The sequence below is a fragment of the Cryptosporidium hominis genome (assembly GCF_000006425.1).
Source record: "Cryptosporidium hominis TU502 chromosome 1 CHRO011041, whole genome shotgun sequence".
NCBI classification, from domain to species: Eukaryota; Apicomplexa; class Conoidasida; order Eucoccidiorida; family Cryptosporidiidae; genus Cryptosporidium; species Cryptosporidium hominis.
The window spans coordinates 1-21,560 of record NW_667382.1 but is presented as its reverse complement, the minus strand read 5'-3'; the positions used below and the strand labels follow the sequence as shown (position 1 = coordinate 21,560).

The 21,560-nt window shown below is 33.0% G+C and overlaps 9 protein-coding genes and 1 non-coding gene across 10 annotated transcripts; 3 read left to right on the top strand and 7 right to left on the bottom strand.

The window, feature by feature from the left end:
* Positions 1-692: 692 nt before the first annotated feature.
* On the bottom strand, positions 693-2,138 carry Chro.10115 (transmembrane protein). The annotated part of the gene is made up of 1 exon (XM_662251.1): positions 693-2,138. The coding sequence occupies one exon, from the start codon at positions 2,136-2,138 to the stop codon at positions 693-695; it is 1,446 nt and encodes a 481-aa protein (XP_667343.1).
* A 1,017-nt stretch (positions 2,139-3,155) lies between these two features.
* On the top strand, positions 3,156-3,695 carry Chro.10114 (hypothetical protein). The annotated part of the gene is made up of 1 exon (XM_662250.1): positions 3,156-3,695. One exon carries the CDS (start codon positions 3,156-3,158, stop codon positions 3,693-3,695), a length of 540 nt encoding a protein of 179 aa, XP_667342.1.
* Positions 3,696-3,949: 254 nt separating this feature from the next.
* On the bottom strand, positions 3,950-4,843 carry Chro.10112 (hypothetical protein). Its single annotated transcript, XM_662249.1, has 1 exon — positions 3,950-4,843. One exon carries the CDS (start codon positions 4,841-4,843, stop codon positions 3,950-3,952), a length of 894 nt encoding a protein of 297 aa, XP_667341.1.
* Positions 4,844-5,705: 862 nt separating this feature from the next.
* Positions 5,706-6,905, bottom strand: Chro.10111 (actin). Its single annotated transcript, XM_662248.1, has 1 exon — positions 5,706-6,905. One exon carries the CDS (start codon positions 6,903-6,905, stop codon positions 5,706-5,708), a length of 1,200 nt encoding a protein of 399 aa, XP_667340.1.
* Positions 6,906-7,710: 805 nt separating this feature from the next.
* Chro.10110 (zinc finger transcription factor ZFP33) lies at positions 7,711-8,286 on the bottom strand. The annotated part of the gene is made up of 1 exon (XM_662247.1): positions 7,711-8,286. The coding sequence occupies one exon, from the start codon at positions 8,284-8,286 to the stop codon at positions 7,711-7,713; it is 576 nt and encodes a 191-aa protein (XP_667339.1).
* A 1,028-nt stretch (positions 8,287-9,314) lies between these two features.
* On the bottom strand, positions 9,315-9,388 carry trnK. The gene has a single exon. It is a non-coding gene; the product is annotated as a tRNA-Lys (tRNA).
* A 1,191-nt stretch (positions 9,389-10,579) lies between these two features.
* Positions 10,580-14,569, top strand: Chro.10109 (protein kinase domain). The annotated part of the gene is made up of 1 exon (XM_662246.1): positions 10,580-14,569. One exon carries the CDS (start codon positions 10,580-10,582, stop codon positions 14,567-14,569), a length of 3,990 nt encoding a protein of 1,329 aa, XP_667338.1.
* A 706-nt stretch (positions 14,570-15,275) lies between these two features.
* Positions 15,276-16,493, bottom strand: Chro.10108 (eukaryotic initiation factor 4A (eIF4A) (eIF-4A)). The annotated part of the gene is made up of 1 exon (XM_662245.1): positions 15,276-16,493. One exon carries the CDS (start codon positions 16,491-16,493, stop codon positions 15,276-15,278), a length of 1,218 nt encoding a protein of 405 aa, XP_667337.1.
* An 849-nt stretch (positions 16,494-17,342) lies between these two features.
* On the top strand, positions 17,343-17,975 carry Chro.10107 (cyclophilin Ta cyp). Its single annotated transcript, XM_662244.1, has 1 exon — positions 17,343-17,975. One exon carries the CDS (start codon positions 17,343-17,345, stop codon positions 17,973-17,975), a length of 633 nt encoding a protein of 210 aa, XP_667336.1.
* Positions 17,976-19,112: 1,137 nt separating this feature from the next.
* On the bottom strand, positions 19,113-19,565 carry Chro.10106 (hypothetical protein). Its single annotated transcript, XM_662243.1, has 1 exon — positions 19,113-19,565. The coding sequence occupies one exon, from the start codon at positions 19,563-19,565 to the stop codon at positions 19,113-19,115; it is 453 nt and encodes a 150-aa protein (XP_667335.1).
* Between the last annotated feature and the right edge of the window lie 1,995 nt (positions 19,566-21,560).

Below are 21,560 nucleotides of genomic sequence, written 5' to 3'. Positions count from 1 at the left end.
CTTAACTGACTCTAATAAAAATGATGGATTTAAGCCTTTTAAGCCGATCAAAGATTACAATACCAGTAAAAGTCTACTCAATAACAGTGGTAACAGCTCCTACAGCAATAGTGGAAGTAGCATTACAAGCAAGCTTGAAGTTCACTCCCAAACTAATATAGACCCAAATTATTATTCCTATGCTATTAGCTATACAAGTGCCTCCACTACTGCTCCTTCATGCAATACAACTATTTGTGCTAATATTGACACTTCTGTCTCAAGTACCTTAGAAAGTGAAGAAGAAATTACCACAGAATACGAAGTAGAAACAGAATATGAGGAAGGAAAAAGAGATTACGAGAGCAATAAGAATGTTGCTTGGGCGCGAACCTACAACATTTATCCCGATATTTTTGTCTCTTGGAGGAGAAGTTTGCTTAACCCTCCAGTTTGAGATCTTTGTGCTAATTGTTCAATTGGAGAAAAGATGGAAGTTCTGCTTATTACCACCATTTCCAATAGTACTCTTTTATGTTAATATTAGCTTAATTTTTTGTTTATAGCAACCAAAACTATTTCTTTTTCTTATTATTGTACTTTTTACAAAAATTTTAAATGTAAACTTAAATAACTAGTATTATTACTACTTAGTGCCGCCTACATGCATGCATGCATGCAGGTAAATTTGGGATTAAAACAAGCTATGTGAATTAAAAACTATTTTCTTCCTTATTTCCATATCCTTTACAGACAATAAACACAACGGTTGCAGCAAGTATAGAGGTACCTACAAGAATAGAAGCACCAACAATAGCCTTAGCTGTTGCATTCCATTTACTTTGAGGTTCTTTATTAACTTTTTTAATCTCTTCTTGGTCATCTTGATAATGATGATGTTGAGTTTCTTGATCCATATTGTTTTCAACGGCTCCTCTTAGAGATGAGAAATTTAATTCAGCTTCTCTAGGCTCATCTCCCTTCTCTGTATTTTCTATCTTATTAATCGCTGAAAATCTTTGATTTCCATTAATAATACTATCTTCCACCTGTTCATCATAAATGTTTTCATCAGAGAATGTTTGTTCTTGCTGATTATTTTCGTTTTGCAGAATATCTTGATCTTTGAGTTTAGGCTTAATACTAAACTCGTCCTCAAGACTTTGAGTTAATTGGCTAGAATTCATTGAATCTTCAGCAGCAGATGACTCAAATGACTGACTTTGAGAGTCTGAAATATCATCATTAATACTTTCTTTATAATTATCTTGCTTTGCATATTCAATATCCCTTGTAATTTCAGCGTTAGTGATTTTACTTGCTGCATCTTCCTCTTTCTCAATAAACTCTTTAAACTTTTTGTTCTCAGCTTCCTTCTCAGCTAAAGCTACAGAATCCTCGATAACCTCAACACCATCCACAAATCCTTCCCTCTCTGCTAAAGTAGTTACTCTGAAGAAATTCTTCATAGTATCAACAGTTTGCTGGTCTCTGTGAAATATTGCAATATCAATAGGCTTTTGACCATTTGAATTAAGAGATTCCAACATTTCAGCAACAATATTTGACTTAAACATAATTCCAAGAACATAATGTACCAGTTCATCATTTTCTGACATTGCTGCCAAGTGTGCTAAATTATTTCCTTCTGTATCTAATAACTTATTTAGTTTTGCTCCAACCCAGAATTTTTGAGATAAAGTGTGAGAAAGAGCCTGTACTAGACCATGCTCAACCATTTTTTGAAGGATTGTTCTTCCTTTATTATCCACAGAACAAGTTAATATACTTATATAAGTACCCGGTTCAAGTCCAGAAACATTCGACATTGTTCCTTGAAGACTATCCATTGCTGCAATTAACTCCTTTTCTGCATTTTCCTGTAGCATACTATGAGGAAGTGCCAGTTGATAAATAATGTTTCTAACACTCATTAGAACATAATTGTTTGGGTATTTGGTTGCAAGCCATCCTAAAATAGTTGAACATTTTTGTCTGGACTCTGGTGGAACATGAAAAATGTCTACCAATGCAAAAACTGGAAGCTTTTCAGAGTTATCATTGGATTTTACCGATACCACTCCAATACTAAAAACCAGTAATGTAAACAACAGCAAGAAGTTGAATGGTAAACTCTTAAATATTTTGATAGATGCCATTTTTTCTGGCAAAATCTACATATAACGAACTTTTTTCCCTATTAATACTTATTTTCCTTGTGATATATTGCAATAAACTTTGTTTGGCTTGTAAATTAGCTTTCTTTTGAAGTGTGTAATTATTTAACTAAAATCTTAAAAATTTTGCACCCATAGCAATTTGGAGAAAAAAAAACTACCTCGGGTGAACTTTTTAAATGTAAAATCACATTTTTTTTTTCAAAGCGCACACTAACTTTATACCCATTATAATTTATATCTTTTTTTTTGCCATTTTACTTTCTGAGTAAACTCTAAAGCTTTATTAACTATGTTGTTTTCAAACTTGAGTAAAAACACTTGCTTTACTCCTTCCAATAATCAATTAGTAACTTTAGAATCCAGCTTTTATCTTTAATACTCGAAATTGCTGTTTATTTCCACAAAAAAAAATAATAATAATTATAATAATTTTTTCATTTAATTAGATTTAAATTGAACAGTTGTGTTAAACTACCATCTGCATGCAATTCCACTGTCAATTTTGCCACGCAATTAGATTGCATGTAATATTATGACTGACACGTAATACAAATTTATTTTATTATTTGCATTACGTGTCAAAATAAATTATAATAAAATTGCATGCAAATAGACAAAAATGATAATACTTTTTGGGTTAATTAAATGTTTGAATTTTGATTTAGGAGAAAAAGATATGTTTTTTTTTCAATAAAGTAAATACAGTGTATGAGCAGGTAAAATATGAAATAGAGGAGTTAAAATTTAAGCTTTATTAGGATTAAATAAATAAATATATATATATATTTATTTATTTATTTATAAATCAAATAAAATTGATATGTTTTTATTGCTAACACAATTTTTGAGTCAGACAATTTAATTGTAGTGGGGGTAAGAATAGCTGGATTTTCCACACAGCGGCAAAGAATAAACTAAGTTTTAAAAACTCACGAAATTAATAAATCTGGCATATTTAAATGCATACGGAATTAATGAAGGAAAAGAGGTAAAGAAATGGATAATGACAGAAGCATTTCAATGAGCTATATAGATTTGGGTTCAGACTCCCCAACATCAAAAGAGTCCTGTCCCTCAAATTTGGAGTATATCATTGAATTAGTTATATATTCCCAGCTTGTAATTTCGCTCTTTCTATGTATTGGAAGAACAGACTATAACTTTATGTTATATTTATTGGGATATGGAGTATTTTGTGTGGAAATGCCTCCTCTGGATGTAAATGGATTAATTAGGAAGATCACAGGTATAAGAAGATTTCTAATGTTAATCATACTTGCAACAGCCATTGAGGCAATTTGGCTCTCTTTTGCAGTATCTGCATGGCTGTGTCCAAATAACCAAAACCCTGATGTCTGTTTTGTTGAAGACTTTCAGATGAATTGGGAATACAAACTACACCAATATATTATTTGGGGATCTAGTATAAACTTTATTCTCAAATTAGTTTTGGGAACTCTTTGTTGGATGTGGATTGACAAAGAGAGAACAAAACTCGAGGCTATTTCACTGAAACCATTAATTTTCTTCTGGTAACTCGGGAACTCTTTGAATGAATACTTGCATAAGTTTTATACGCTGACAATTACATTAAAGTCAAAAAACCAAATAATCAACAAGGATTATTTCCTTTACTAAATTATATAGATTTTGTGAGATTTAGAAAAACAAAAGGAAAAATAATTCGTTTTCAAATTTGACTAACTTTATGAATATAATACAAACTTCAAAATAGTACTTATAGTTTCTTAATTTCTTAACTATTTCAATTCAAACTACTGAGATGGCGGTTACTCATCCTCATCGTCATCCTGTTCAATTCTTTGCTTCTTGGAGCTGCTGGCTTGAATCTCATCTTCCTCATCTTCCTCGTCATCCTCCTCCTCCTCTTCCTCCTCAAAATCTTCAGCTTCATCAATATCTACATCTCCTGGCTCAAATTCATCCTCATCATCATCATCTTCGAGATCATTTTCATAGAACTGCTTGAGATCCACTTGACCTGCATCCTCGTCATCGTCATCGTCGAAGTCATCATCGTCATCATCATCAGGCAGCCCATGGCTGTCAGCATGAACACTAGTTTCTTCCTCATCACCTCCCTCAGTATCATCATCTATTATTTCAACCTCCTCATCATCATAACCGTAATCTTCGACTTCCTTTCCTTCTTTATTCATTTCGTCTAAAATCTGTAAGTTTGGTAAGGTCTCAAAAACGATTGATCTATAGGATTCTGAATTCTTCTCAGCTATTGGATTAAGTAATAATGAAAGTGTCTCTAACTTAGGAAGCTCCTTCAATACTATTAGTTCTGAAAAATCTTTAATCTTATTCCCTCCTAATAATAAACAACGAAGATTCTTATAATTCTGTAAAATATCAAGACCACCAGAAATATGGTTGTCCTGAATCTCTAAAACTTTCAAGTTCTCAAGTAAAGGAAAGTTATCTAATCTTTGAAGACCTGTTGCGTTCAAACTTAAATATTGCAACTCTGAAAATCTACCAAGAAATTCACTATCTTGCTGTGTTAACTCTCTAAGTTTTACTCCGTCTAAAACCAACTCTTTGACCTCTGAGTAATCTATGCTATTTATATTACTGTCCTGACTATTTGGAACTTCTTCGTCTGGTAAAACCAAATCCTGCTTTCTAAGACGATTCCTTATTGAAGCTTCCATTTTCTTCTACCAGCTTGGCCCCACCATTTAGGATGTAGCTTATGGGGGTTGGCGCGCAACTTATTCTACATTTACATATACTTTTACTATATTCTGGTAATATAATTTATTTATATTACCAACTAGTAAAGTTTGGGCGGCAACTCCCCACACGTTGCCGCCTTACTTTGAAAAAAATGTTGGTAATATTCTTATTTGTATCCAAGGTTTAGAAATTAGATTAAGCAATTATCAACGAAAGTAGTGGCTGTATGCTTGAAATATCCCCAAATATGGTTGTTAATTATTCTTCTTATTTCCTTATTTCCCCATCCATCCTTTATATCTCTCCTATTACTAGATAGTGTTAGCCTATTAGTGCAAAAGAAAGGAATTGATGTAAAGAGCAACTATATAGAAAGAGAAAGGATTATACATAAATGGTAATGAAAAGCGAGAAGGGACCCCCTGAATCGCCGCAATACCGACACGATTTGTCAAGTTAAATACTTCTTATCAATATTAGTGTCTAATCACGAAAATATTGAATAATTGCCAATTATAAATACATATTCTGCCGCTATATTAATATATATATGTATATATTTTCAAAGAATTTTGTGCTCTGCATATATGCATGCAATTAACTAATTAAACCGTTTTGGCGGGAATATTACACATAAATTACTTTATTACTTACAAGCAATAACATTGAAATCACTGATTATTGAAGAGAGAAATGAAGTAATTTTGATGAGGGTATAGTGAGATTATGATAGCTAACCGCGTAAAATGTGTGCTTTTACTTTAGGGCCAGAAACTATTACACGGCTTTCAAACCCAACAATCTGTAATAATGATTTATATTGTACTTGTCAATGAATTACTTTGGTATAGAACTGAAGAAAGGCTGTTTCTTGATACAAATATTAACTCCTTCCTCTAAGTACTCATCTCTTGATATCCAAAGATTCTCCTGATAATCTCTTAAAGCGCTAAATAACTGAGCTCCTTTCCAAATAGCATAGTTACGATCGTCAGCAGGAGTAACTCTAATATTACTTTTAGCTTGGGAAGGGCAAATATACATTAACTCTTCTTCTAATCTCTCTTCAATACCTGTTGTAAGAGATGTACCTCCACTAAGTAATATAGAACCCATAAGTGTTTTTCTAACTTCCATAGGAGAAGACATAATGGATTCCATTATTAGTTCGTGAACTGGCTGTACATCTCTCATTATAAGTTTTGGGTCAAAAATAACCTCAGGAGCATAGAACCTTTCCTTGTCAATTTCAATCTTATTTGTATGTTCATCATGAAGTGTTAATCCGTCAGGTAAAGTATATACCTCATTAATTTCTTCTTCAGGACGCTCATTTTCTGCTGCAGGGTCTTTTGCAATATAACATAAAGTTTCTTTAATAATTCTTACATGTTCTAAGTCATCCCTAGTTGTTGCAATATAACCCTTGTCAGATAAAAGCTTTTGTAGATACATAGTAATTTCTTGTCCACCAATATCTGCCCTTTTGAGAGAGCTGGAATCACAATAGCCATCATAAACTGGAACAACTTGTGTAACTCCTTCTCCAATATCACAAGCAACTCCTGTTGTTCTACCTGCACTATATAATGCCATTAATCCCTGTAAAGCTATATTTAAGCTTTGTGTCTGAAACATCTCAAACATTAACTCTGTAATTTTTTCTTCATGCCTGTTACTACATAAAGGAGGTTTTGTGATAATTACTGAGCTGTCAATAGGATCAATATCCAGGCCTCTATAAAATAGATAATTTAATAACTCTTCAAACTTTGTCCAGTCATCAATATGGCCATGATCAATTGGAAATGTTAAAGATAACTTCTTTCTTTGCGCAATTGCTTCCTCTCCTACAAAAATAGGGTTATTATCCTCATCTTCTGGAACATATCTTGATCTATACTGGCCTACCATTGAAGGGAAAATGCATGTTGGGCTTTTATCACTGTCAGTTCCTGCCTTCATATAAGCTGATCCGCAGTCAATTACTATGCATTGTTCTCCATTTGCAGCTTGATCTCCTGAGAAAGACGACATTTTTTTTTTCAAATAAAGTTAAAATTTGATTACACAATTCTGTTTTAATTAAAACTGTTAATTTTTGATTAATTCTTTGGAATTTCTGAAAAAAAAAGTGGACTTGAATTGTGTTATGTTGTCTATTCTCTACCTAAATTAGTAAATTAGCACCTCTGTTTAATTATTGAATTAACAATCGACACTAAAGAAAGGATTAAGAATCCTAATTTTCTTTACTTATCTTAAACCTTCCAATTTTCCTCTTTAAATCGCTCTAATTTACTTAATTTTCAGAATTTCAACTTTTTTCTCTTTTTTCTAGGTCAACCCTTGACCCAACTCATCTAGTTTACCAAGATAATTGCATGCACACGTGGCGTCGGGTGGCGCCTAAAATGATTTTTGTGTTTATTGCATGCATTAAGTGGAAATAATAGGAAGAAATGAGATTGTTTTAATATGAATATTTTGTATTGAAGCTTTGCTTCGATTCTCAAAAACTCTAGATATGAGGTGTTATTGAATAAATCTATAAATACAGCTTCTTAGGTTAAGTAAGTAAAGTCTGTTAAACTAGAAAATACAAAAGATTTGTCGAGAATAGAAAAATAGTCAAAACAAGTAGAAAGTAGATAACAATTAATTTAAATGGAAATTAGGTTGAAAAACTAGTAATAAATATGAGGGGAAAAACATTTGAATAAAAAGACATTGCTTTTCTTATATGAATTCTCCAAATTCCTAATTTAGAGAAGTCAATCTTCTGGGTATTCTCTATATTATAATTTTAATTAGAAATAATATCCCAGTGAAAACAATAGAGTCAAATTCTTTGGATTTTGTCAGCAATAACTGCTTGGTTAGTCTTTCTAAGCTGCTCCCTTTCAAATGTCTTATAATCAAATGTGCAATCATGAGCATCTGCATATCTGTGAGTACTACAGAAGTTGAAGCCGCATCGACAGTTAAATCCATAAATCCCAACCTTTTTATTACAATGGTAACATCTTCCTGGAATTGAAGGTTTTTCGGTGGGTGAGGATAATGAAGCTGAAGAAGATGCAGGTTCCGTAGTCAAATCTTGGGATTCTTTCTCTTTTGTTGTTTCTATAGGAGTAATTTCTTGTTCAATTAGTGTAGGGCTGCTTGATTCTTGTTTAAATTCTTTTGAAGTTTCTAAAAAACCGCATTCAGAATCTTTTGAGGGGCCTACTGAATCACTACTCTGAGGATGACTTACTGAGCTCTGATTACTGACACTGTTTCCTGAAATACTATCTTTATAACATTTGCTACAGAGGTTATTTGTTGTTGGATTTCCATAAAAGCCACAGTTATTTAAACATAATGAAGGAGAATGGGCTGGACTAGATGAGACTGGAGGCGTATTTGAATCCATTATGAATATTATTAATTTCTGTATTCAAAAAAAAAAAATCTATATTTGCTATTAATTTAAGTCTTTTTTATTTTATATCAAATAAAAAGAGAATATTATTTTACATTCAAGTTTTGAAGTTATATGCTGACTGGCAAATGCTTGAATTAATACCAACTGTTTCTAAAATACTTGAAAAAAAAATGCTTCAAATAAGTTGATATTTAATAAATCTATTTCCAATCGTATTTGAATTAATTTTTGTTTTTTTATTTTTATTTTTATTTTCTTCTCTAATTCCAGAAAATGTGAAAAGTCCAAAAAGGGGAATATTTTTCTTCCGTTTATTCAGAGAGGATTGTACCGCCTAATATCAAACCCGACAAGCCATGCAGGTGGAGAAACTTGCGAGGGTAAAAATAATTATATACGTAAATATTTTTCACAAACTTAAAAATATATGAATAATTTATATTTAATAATTCCCATGAAATGGGAATATATTATAGCAAATACTGAATTATTTACTTAAAAAAAATTTATTTTCTATAGCAAGTATGAACTTAATCCATAATTTGCGCTCGCACAAATTTACTATTAATTTTAGTGTGTAATTATTTTGCAAACTACTTTATTTATGAGGGGGGCAAGTTAAAGTACATGTAATAACATCAACACTAATTTCAATAATCACTTTTTTGCCCGAATAAAAAATTATCTACTTCTGTCCTCATTTTCTCTTTTTTTGTCAAGAACCTGCTGATATTTTCCTTATAAAAGACTTTATTAAGGTTCTAAAAAAAATCCAAAACCTAAAACTATTCACGCTAATGTATTTAACTTTTCATACACAATTTTTTTCTTTGCTTTCATAGCTAAAAATTTAGAGGGGAAAAATATTATATTTTAAAAAAAAATGAATAAAATTGGCTTTCCAGTTTGTCAACTAAGACTATTAATTTGTATTACCTTTAACTTAATATTAATTTGTTATTTAACAAAATAATTTCAAAAGACAAGGCGGGAAACGCCGATCTGTTGGACAAAAACGCTGTCTATGGGGATCGAACCCATGACCACCAGCTTAAAAGGCTGGCGCTCTACCGTGCTGAGCTAAGACAGCTCACGTGAGTGGGCAGGGTTGAATTATAAGTTATTCTTAACTAAAAGTAAAATATAAATTTGTGGCGAAAATTTTTTTAATATTTGAACAAGAAAATAGTGAACTATATCGAAACGAAAGCTATTTTTAAGAAATTTTGCACTCATTTGATGTTTTGTAACCTTTAGTAAAGGTACTTTTGGGTGTGTTTTATTTTTACGTCAGTTTAATTAACAAGTCGATATTTGAAAAATCTTGTCAAGTTAACGAATCCTTTAGAAATAAATAGGCGTTAGAATTTCAACCAGAAAGGTTTGAATTTTACCTGGAATTTTTTGGAATACTATTTTTCTAATAGCTAACCTGATTATAATAGAATTTCTATCATCGCATTTAGCCAAACTAGTTCGCTAATAGAAGCAATAATAATAGTAATAATAATAATAATAAAACAATAGCGAGTTTATCAACCAATCTAAAGTTTGCCTTCGCATTGTCTAAAAAAAAGTAATAATTAACAATTTGGGGAGTAATAGTCTGAATACCGGCTTGCATGCAAATGCCAGTAATGGTATGCAAGCCATGTAGAGTGGACAACATGCAAATGCCGGTAAATAAAATAAGCTTTCAAATACTGATAGTTCCCCCCAATTTAAACCACTCAATAAAGTTTACTGCATGAATAAAGATAATAATACCAAATGGTGTTTTGAAAGTAAAAACTTAGAACAGAATAAAGGTAAAAATCCATAAAAAAGGACAAATTAACCGAATTTGCAAAAACTTTATACTTTAGGTCAAAATAGGCTCTAATCATTCAAGTTTTAAAGCTGTGGCTTAATATTAAACTTTTTAAAAATTGATCATTTAGGCGGGCAAATTATGGTGGAAAAGGTTTAATTTACAAGGAAATAGCTAGGTTACTTCGGAAAAGTAGAAGAAAATAAAGAATTGAAAAGACGAATTCCCGAAATAAGTTGAAAGTACAATAGAAGATTGAAGATAATTACGCGAACTTTCTCTGAGAGAGTTATAGCCGGAATTTTTTTGGTCAGGTAGGAAGATAATAAGAAGCTAAATAGCTAAAGGTACAGAGGGCCTTTAAAAATAATAGTATATGGATAAAGAGGCTCAAATAAGGTTCGGTTGAATGAGAGAGTTAATGTAGTCTCTGAACTGATTTGACAAATCGTTCTTGGGACAACTTTTTTTATGAAAGGTAGAAAGAGAATTTGGCAGGTCTCATATAGAGATGCAGGAACGAAGGGAATGCTAGTTAAATGGGGATTAGTAGTGCTAATTTTTCAGCTATTTTTTTCCTTGCTTATCAATGCTGGTGATCTGGATTTGCCAAGCAGAAATAGTGAGTCTAGTAGAATCAGCCTACCAGAAATCTACTTTGTATTGACAGTGGATGGTACTTTATGGTCAATTGGAGAGAATGGAAAGATCTTATGGAAAAGGAAGATCCTTGAGGAAGGTACATTTTATCCTAGTAGGGTCTTTTATGACCGTGGGAACGATGAATCAAGCATTAAATCAACTCGTTTATACTGTTCTTTTCAAGGAAAAATCTTTTTTGGAACATCTTCTGAAAGCACTCAAGGTTTCTATAATACCCAAAACACCTATGAAAATATCTTTTCTGAAAAATCAGTTTTACCAGGAGGAGTTATACCAATAGAGGGTATCAGTATCGGGGATCTAGTTGAAAGGTGTCCGTTCCACTCCTCCCTCTTTCCTGGATTATATCTTACTGGTTCCAGAACATCTGATGTACTAGCTATTGATCTATTTACTGGAAGAATTCTTTCAAACTCTGCCTCGTCCCAACAATGCGAAGCTTATGATCAAGAGGCATCCCTTAATCCAAAAATTCAAGTTAGCATTGCAATTGGAGTTACTACTTGGAAGATTCTTGCCTTAAACATCCCCACAAACAAGTTAGAATGGGATATCAGATACTCAGATGTTAATGGAATTAACTATAATAAATATTCTCAAAGCCTCCAGAATGTTCATCTATTGGAGTCTGGTCAAGCAGATCGAGAAATACCTATCTTCTTTGGTTCTTCACGAAATTCTCTATACTTGAAAAATATTTCATTGGGATTTAACAGTATTATTTCCAAAGTCTTTATTCTTAAAGAGGGGTTATCTATCCCATATTTCCCTTCTAACTTCTACTATATTGAGCAGGTGCATGTCAGCCGTCTTCGTAACTACTCCAACTCTGCTGTTGGTCCTCTAATTGGAACTAACAACAACATTTTGTTAGATGACTTTGCTCATAGCAAATCTGAGCCTGTAAATTCTGAGATTAGTCATCTTATTGGTAGCAAGCTCAAAGGCCTTACTCCTATGGTCATTAACTCAAACAGGCCTGTTCCCAGGCCTATGCTTCCTTTCCCAGGCAATAAGACTGAAACTTCTGAAGAAGAGGTAACTCTGCAGAACTTACACAACCAGACGGAAGCTGTAGGCTTGGGAACCAACTCAGAATCTCCCAAACTACCCGAGTTAGAGTCAGAGAATGGCTCCAATTCTATCCTATTTTCCCTTTCTATTCTGTATCACAGAAATCACCTCGCAATGACCACTGGAATAATACTTTTCATAGTCAACGTAATCCTGCTTTTCGTACTACTCTCAAAACGAAAACATACTTCAAGTGCAAACAATCAACAACAGAGCGGAAATCTCCGAAATTCATTCCTCGGCTCCTCATATGCCACCACTTTTAATTCTGAAGAAACAGAAACCGACTTCCCTCCTTCCCGTAGCTCAGGTGACAAGTACATGCGCCTCTCTAAAAGCTATTCCATGGTCGATATGCGTACGAACTTCATTGGAATCTCAAAGAATGCCTTCTTCAAAGCACTCAATAATAAAAATGATGCTATATCTAAAAGCCCCAATTACAACAATCACTTTGATAACTTAGGAGCAAGAACAAGCTTTGAAGATGACTCCAAGCTCACAATTGATTTGCCCAACTCAAGTATTACCGCCCAACTTGGCGCCTCCACAACGCGCGGTCAAACTAATCTTAATGCAAGCAATGCAAATACCCCAACAAATCTCCAGGAAAGCCAAAATGCATTCACTCCAAAATCTGCAGCCAGTGGACCCAAGTCATCCTCTCTCTACAATATTCCTCCTCGTTGTGAACTTGCAAGATGTATTGATAATGGCCGATTTTCTAAGAACTTTGAGATTGTAAAGCTTATAGGAAGTGGCGGGTTCGGTCAGGTTTATCAAGTCGAGCACAAACTGGAAAGGGGAACCTATTATGCAATCAAGTTCCTAAGATTAGGGATTGGAGCAAACGATGACATTACTAGAATTCGCTATTTTAGGGAAATTACTGCAAACCGTACTACTTTGAGTAAACATGTGGTCAGATATTATACTTGGTGGTGCGAAGAGCCAGAGGCCCTACAGAATTATGTGGATGGGATTGATAGTCTCGGCTGTTCCAAATCCGCATCCCACTCTTCTATTCAGCCGAAGGTTCTTGAGACTAGGAAACCAACAAAGAAGCATAAGAATCGTAAATCTGACTCGAGTGGTCTAAAAGGACGAAAAAAAAACTCGAAAAAAGAACTTGCAGATAACTCGGAGACTTTGGATCAGGGTTTAAACAAAATCAAAGCGCGCTTCATTATCGATGAATTATCACAAGAAGATGAGGATCTTCTAATGGAAACCTCTTCTAATGACAGTATAGGACGTTTCTCATTAGAGCCTACACAAAAGAACCGAAAGGGACGCCATAATGCTGAATTTGGCTTCTATAACGACGAACATTCCCAGTTTAGTAACTCTGACTCCTGCTTTAGCAGGGCTCCTTTTGACCTAGATGGCGAAGATAATTACCAAGGTATTGAAGAATCCGCTTTTAATGGTGACTCACATATAAATGGAAATAGATACGCTGATGGGAGTGAGGGTTTTGGTTTACATTCTGATGATAAATTAAGTATTGGATATAGCGCGAGATTTGGAAATCTGAGTTTAGCTTCGGACTCTTCTTTCCAAGATGGGTTTGAGAATGACTCTCATAATCTAAACTTTATAGCTTTTGAGAATGAATCTCATGTTCTTGAGAAGTCTGAACTTGAGGACTCTTCTCCAGAACATATCGAAGAAATACCAAATATATATATTGACGACGTTCACAATCAACCAAATGATAATGGATTATTGTACCGAACTAAGACTATTTCTACTAAAAACAATCACGAGCTTTTTGTATTATCATCTGGAAACCTCCCACAAGTCAGTTCAATATCTTCCGTTACTGACAATAGCAAAAGCCTCAATAATAACAACCATAATCACCATCATAGATCTCTTGTATATCTTTCTCCAGCAAATCGTAAAGATAACGATCCAATTTATGAGGTAATTATGATGATACAAATGGAGCTTTGCATTGGAGTAACTTTACGATCCTGGCTTGGAGACGCAAGCAGAAGTACCGAATATGGTGGAACTGATGTTGAGCTTAATATGTTCAAACAAATTATTAAGGGTATCAGAGATATTCATGAGAAGGGAATAGTTCATCGAGATTTAAAACCAGAAAACATTTTTGTGAACCCAGATTCCCTCCAGATCAAAATTGGTGATTTTGGGCTTGCTAGATTAATGTTTGACGGTGACTCTAAGACTAATAATGGTAATAGTAATGTGATTAGTGGTGATACTCAATTAGTGTCTCAACCACCCTCCTCTTTTACTCCTTCCTACAAACTTGAAAAAAATGGAGCTGCAGTTAACAATGACTTGAATAGATTTATGGACGAAAGAAGAAGACAAAGTCAAATGGAAGCTCAGATGAACAATCCTCTTTCGAGATTGGACTCCCAAATGAGTGTGCGTGGTCAAGTAATTGGTACTCCTGGGTATACTGCTCCAGAAGGAGGAGCTTTATGTAATGAAAAGGCAGATATATATTCGGCAGCCCTTATCCTACTTGAGCTCCTTTGCCCAAGATTCACTACGGCCATGGAAAGAATTCATGTTCTAGATAGTTTTAGAAGCAAAGGGGTCGTTCCTGTTTCTATTATGAAGAACCACGATGCTTGGATTCCTTTACTTAGATCAATGACTTATCAGGACCCTGAATTCAGACCATCAGCAGAAAACACATACAGAATTGTGAAAGACTTAATTAAGAAGAAAAAGGTTATTTAAAAGGTAAATCCAGAGAGAAGATGAAAACTTGATTAGTTTCCGACAAACTGTTAAAAGCAAACACCTGAATCCCCTCTCAGTTTCTCTCTAGAAAGACAAAGTACAAACAAGAGTGGATTCAAACTTTATATTTATATAGTTAAATTGTGCTTTATTATTTATCTACTTATATTAATTCTAATTATTTAATACTACTTGTAGATTATGATTTTTTCTTTGTATGCATCGAATATATACTTGTTCGCTCATTATTTGAATTACATTTTGTCTTTAGAACAGGATAAAGAAGATCTGTTACCTTTATTAATTAACCTACTGCTCTTCTGTGTTCTTAATTATTGCAAGCTTTTCTTTTTTATGTGGATGCATGTATCCACATGTAATTTATAATAAAGAAATGACGTGTATGGTACTTTTTAGTGGGGCGGGGAATTATGGCGGTATGGGTTTAGAAAAGGCATAGAAGTCAAGAGATGAAATGGTGACGGTGGTAGCGGCGGTGGTGGATAGATCCAAGCTCACAAGGTTTTAGAATTCTAAACGACCACTTGTTTCAGATTGAAGATTCCCTAAAGCTTAGGTTTTAGGACGGCCTAAACTTTAAGTTTTTATGAATATATAGAAATCAAGAATATGGAGGAAAGATTAAAGTGAAATAAAGAAATCAAGCAAGTAAAGTTTACTAACTACTTAAGTAAATAATGGCTTATTGGAGAATATCAGTGATACCCATTGGCATCTCCTCGATCTGAGTATTATAATGTCTCTCAATATCTCTCAAACAGACAATGTCGTCGTCAGTAACAAAGTTTATTGAAACACCTTTCTTACCGAAACGACCGGATCTGCCAATTCTGTGAATATAAGTTTCTGGTGAGACAGGTAGATCATAATTAATTACAAGAGAAACTTGCTGAACATCGATACCTCTTGCTAGTAAATCTGTTGTAATTAGAACACGAGATGAGCCTGATCTAAATTGTCTCATAATGACTTCACGGTCCTTTTGGTCCATATCTCCGTGCATAGATGAACATGTAAAGTCTCTCTCCCTCATTTGCTTTGTGAGTTGGTCAACTCGTCTTCTTGTGTTACAGTAAATAATTGCCTGGACAATTGTAAGAGTCTCGTATAAGTCGATTAAAGTATCCATTTTCCATTCATCTTTTTCAACGCCAACATAAAACTGACGAATACCTTCCAAAGTGAGCTCCTCTTGCTTTACTAAAATACGCTTTGGATCTCTCATAAACTGAGTTGTGAGGTGTAAAATCTCATTTGGCATTGTGGCGGAGAATAGAGCTACCTGAACATCTTGAGGGAGTTTCTTAAAGATATCGTGAATTTGAACCTTGAAACCTCTGCTTAACATCTCATCTGCTTCATCTAATATGAAAAGCTTGAGGTTATCAACTCTCAAATAACCCTTGTCAAGCATATCGAAAACTCTACCAGGAGTACCAACAACCATATGAACGCCACTCTTTAGTTTATTCATATCATCTCTAACTGAAGTACCACCGACGCAAGCATGACATCTAAGTTCACAATAATCTCCCAATGCTAAAGCTACCTTTTGAATCTGTTGAGCTAATTCACGAGTTGGAGCAAGTAAAAGTACTTGACAAGCATTTAGTGAATAATCAATTTTCTGAAGAGCTGCAATAACGAATGTTGCTGTCTTACCAGTACCAGATTGAGCTTGCCCAATTGTGTCATATCCATCCAAAATCGGTTTAATACCTCTCTGTTGAATTGCTGATGGTTTTTCAAAACCATAAGCAAAAATACCTCTCAATAAATCACCCTCTAAATTTAAAGCTTCAAAACACTCCACAATTTCATCATAATTACTCTCAATTTCACCAGTTGAAGCTACTTGTACGTTCTCCTCTGAAGGAGGATTCTGCTCACTATTTGTCATTTTAGTTGATCGATTTTAAAAAGAAGAAAATATTACAAATTACCTTGAACTTGTAATATCCAATAGGGTTTTTATTCAAAAAAAACCTCTCGCTTTTTTATGTTTTTTCACTGCTGAAAGAACTTGTCGTTGCGCTTAAATACGCAAAATGGAAAAAAAAGACCTTACTCTATATTTTCTTTACTTTCCTCCATTACCTCTTTAATTGTCTCCATTTTTCCAGCATTTCGAGACAGCCCGCCCAAATGCGACACGTATAGGATACCAAAATATATTAATTATTGAATTTAATATATTTTAGTGGGGATGAGAAATGAATAGGATAAGAGGGGGAGTAGAAATATATAGAAAACAGTAAAAGGCTTCTTCTTGTTAATTATGAATATGAATGGTGGAGAGGGGAACTGAATACATATATTTTTATATATGTATATATAGTAGAAGCTACTCCCCTCATTAAAACAGGCAACGGCTGTATTTGTTTTATTTATGGGGGTGTTGTTGAATATATTTACAATATTATAAATACCATATATTGCTTTACCAAATCAATTCGATCTTAAAACTTTTTGCGCTAACTTAAGTTACCATATATTTTGTATGTAGATTATATATAGTAAATTATTCAAAATTCTGTGGGGTGCCTTTATTTTCAAATTGCTTTATTGAATTATTTACTCGAAAGCTTTGTTGGATTTTAGATCATAGTTCAATCTTAGTATACTGTGATTTTCTTTACTGGAATTATTTATTTTAAGTTCTAATCCAATTTTTGTGGTTGACTTAAAGACAATTTGAAAATAAATATAAATATCGTCCAATTCTGCTAATAATATTTTTTTAAAAAAAATGAGATTTATCTTTGCTTTTATTTCACTATTGCTTGGGCTAATTGTCTCGGTTTTTGCAGAGAAAGGTGTTCGTCCAAGTACAGTAACCCCCTCAGTAGTTGTTGAGCTCACAGTCTCCATTGATAAAGAAGAGAGCAAGTTGAGAATTGGTCTTTTTGGTGTAGAAGTGCCAAAGACTGCCAATAACTTCTACTCCCTTTGTGTTGGTGGAATGAAGGATAAAGATGGTAAAGAAATGAGTTATATTGGAAGTATTTTCCATAGAGTTATTCCAGGTTTCATGGCTCAAGGCGGTGATTTCACTAATGGTAATGGAACTGGTGGAAAAAGCATATATGGTGATTCCTTTGAGGATGAAAACTTTAAGTTTATTCATGAATCTCATGTAATCTCAATGGCTAATAGAGGTCCTAATACCAATGGATCCCAATTCTTCATCACTTTCACCCCCACTCCTCATCTTGATGGAAGACACGTAGTTTTTGGAAAATTGGTTGATGATGAGAGTAAGCTCACACTCACTAAGATTGAACAGCTTGGTTCTTACTCTGGAAGAACTTCAAAGCGTATTGAGGTCACTGCCTGTTCTCATTATTCTGGTACTCCTCCTTCTGCCAAACTGGAATTGTAATCTTTTTAAGAAATAAAAATGAAAATTTTTTTTATGATTACTAGTTTATCGTAGATTATGATGGGCGAGTCCCAATAATTATATTTTTGTGTTTTGTTGTCCACATGTGCAACTTTTTTTTTTGCATGTGCAAAGATTTTTGCATGAATGCCGGTATAGGCGATTTGCAGGAGACACGTCACTATGATAAAATTATTTTTTGAATGGAGGGAAAAAAAAAGCTATTCTTCTTCCACTTTCAGCTGATTTTCTTTAATGATTGAGATTGTTTTGAATGATCGGCTGGGGAAGAAGATTCGGGTCAAGTGTAACCCAGATGATACAATTGGAGATTTGAAAAAGCTTGTTGCTGAAGTTACAGGTGAGTTTGACTGGTTATTGCAAAATGATTCTGCCTATATTTTTTTCATGTGGTAATTTCCATTTAGAAACTTTCAATATTAGAATCATTTTTATAAATATTAACATGTAATATTAATTCTTATTGAAATTTTATTAGGTACAAGATGGGATAAAATAAGAATTCAGAAATGGTACAATGTTTACAAAGATCATATTACTTTGGAAGACTACGAAATCAAGGATGGAATGGGTCTGGAACTTTATTATAATTGATTTGACGAGATTATTATTCTAAGAAGCAGATTGGGTAAATGAGAATTTTTTAGTAGCTATATTAAAGAACCATACAATTCTTGATTTTCTTCGATTCTTACTATGTATTCTACTAACTTTAGAACCACAGAAAGTTTGTTTTAAGATTATATGTATATACATTAATCTCGATTTTATCTTCTCTTCCCCTGATATCCTACCCTTTTTCCTCTTATCTCACCTCCGCCTCCTCCCCTCATCTACAGCCTTTCCTCCATACCCTTCCCTACTTAGATCCCCCTCCTTCCATCCAAATATCCTGCATCCAAAAAGTCAGCAATTACAACCGTGATTAATAGAGTAATTAGACAAAAAAACTGCGTAATTTACTAAAAATTAATGGCTAATAATAAAATACGATAAAACTAGAAAGATAAATAACGGTATTTCACCTCAACAAGTTTATCTTAATAAGATTTAAAGTAGATTTCATATTTAAGATCATACCTTCTTTAAAGTGCAAGAAGGAAAAGATCCTCAGGCTTATGCTTTGCATTGTCTAGCAATGGAGTCAAGCTCGCGTTGACCCTGTGGAGAAAGTCTACGGGTACCTGTATTTGGATTGAATTCTACTAAACCAAGAGATTGGAGCTGAATTAAGCAGTAACGAATAATTCCACGTGAAGCAACAGCTGAGTGGTTTCTAGCTGTTCCATTGCGCTGCTTTCTACCATAGAACTTAGAAAGAGCACCAACACCAACATTTGGTCTGACATATAAGTGTCTCAAAATTGAAGCAGCACGAATGTAGAGCCAATCTGAGTTTTGTGGTGGTAACTCCTTTGATGAAGCAGTCTTAACGTGGTCAATCCATTCTGGCATTGTCATCTTGCCACCCTTCTTTAATTGTTGAGCGAATTTTTCAATCAAGATTCCAGCTGGAACATCCTTAGCTGTTTTAATTACTCTTGGAGCTGCTGTTTCATACAATGTCATCCTTTCAAACCACTAAATATAGTAATATCAAGCTTCTTGCTCTTCAAAGTCTCACTTTGAATGTAATATTCCAATTATTATTAATGGTGTTTATTAAAACCCGATTCGGAATTCTTTTTTTTTTTTTTTGCCGTTTTCCCGTATAAACCTATTCTTTGGGAAATTATCTAATAATTACTTGACTTTCAACTATAAAATGTATTATTCCTTACTAATTATTCAAAGAGACACGTAGTTAAACAAACATATGTTTGCTTTCATTTATTCATTAATTTAAAACTTAATACCTTCTTTACATTGCCTCTATTTTTAAATGTCAAACATATATTTGTCTCGTTTTTGGCGCCTACTTTTGGCGGCTATTCATGGCTTTGCTTCTAGGCTTTGTGGGGGGAAATGGAGGGTAAAAGAAATTTGATCAATAGTTATAAAAATAATTGTTTAATAGGGCATGCAGAACTATTCACTCTTTTCTTTATTTTATGCGAATTTTGTTAGTTTTTAAAATGTTTACCTGTGAATTTCTCTCAAATCTTGTATTGTCCATTTTTGATCTCCTTATTTTTTAGACGGCAGAAATAGTTTTTAGCATTACACCACACTTGTACATATTAAAATAATGCTTGAATTTTATCCCTAATATATTTGAGGATAAAATTTTCGCGTTGAGTTTCCCCTCTGGAATAAATTTTTGCTACAATAAATAATAATATTATTATATTAATAGAAGATATCTTTACAGGAATATATATATATATAAATAAATATATATATATAAACACATTTGATTGAAAGATAGTAAACTTGTCAAGATGGCATCCAATGAGGAAACCGGAAATGATAACATTAACTCATTTATTGATGAAATAGATGACGAACTTGAGGAGTTCGATGATTTAGGTAAGTAAATTTCTTTAATTTGTGGACAGAAAAAGATATATGATCAAATAATAAGAGAAGAATTATTCATATCATCTTTCATAGTCCTCCATTAAGTTCTTATAGAATTACACTAACTCCAAATTAGACAATATTGAGACTCAGATTGATCCTGATGTTGGAGAATGGGATGAAAACTGGGATGCAACAGGTAAGATTACTCTTTATTTGAATTATCATTTTAGTGATAAACATGAACAAATTTTATTTATATATATTTATTTTTTTTTATTTTAGGTTGGGATGATGAGGATGTGGATGATGAGTTTATTAAACAACTGCACCACGAATTACAAGAATTTGAAAAAAGGCAAGCTAATAAAAGTAACTAATAAATGAAACTTTAGAATTCTTTAAAAGTATATATTAATTTTATTTGATATTTTACAACTATTTTCTTTTTTTCCTTTGCCTCCACCTTAAACTCTGCATGTATGATGAAAATACCATACCGGTATAATTGCATGCATGCAAATATATTACGTCATTTTTTTCCGAATTTGTGTTGAATAAATTATAATATATTCAAAAAAAAAAAAATAAAAATTTATTAAGTATATAAGGAGGTTACTGGAATTGATATTTATAATAAAAAAAATGTCTAAAAGAGGAGTTTCTATGGAAGAGAAACGTTCAAGGTAAGTTTATGATTGTTTAAATGAAAGAATTTGTAAAAATTATGTAACTAAAATTTCTATTTTCCGAACAATTCATTAGATTATTGAACTCTCTATACGAAAAAGTAAGTTTTATCAGTTTGAAAATTATTGAGAAAAGCAATAAAAAGTGAATATAATTCTTGAATTACAAATATTTATTTCCTTTAATAATTTCATTATAGAAAGAATGTTTTAATTTAAAAGAAATAGAAAAATTAGGAAAGAAATGTGGAATAATTGAACAAACTGTTAAAGACGTTTTGCAAAGTCTTGTAGACGATTCTTTGGTTGTAAGTGACAAAATTGGATCTCTTAATATTTTTTGGGCTCTTCCTAGTGCTGCTAAATTTAGCAAAGAAAACAGGTTGGAATATTTAAAGTAAGTTTAATCATAAAA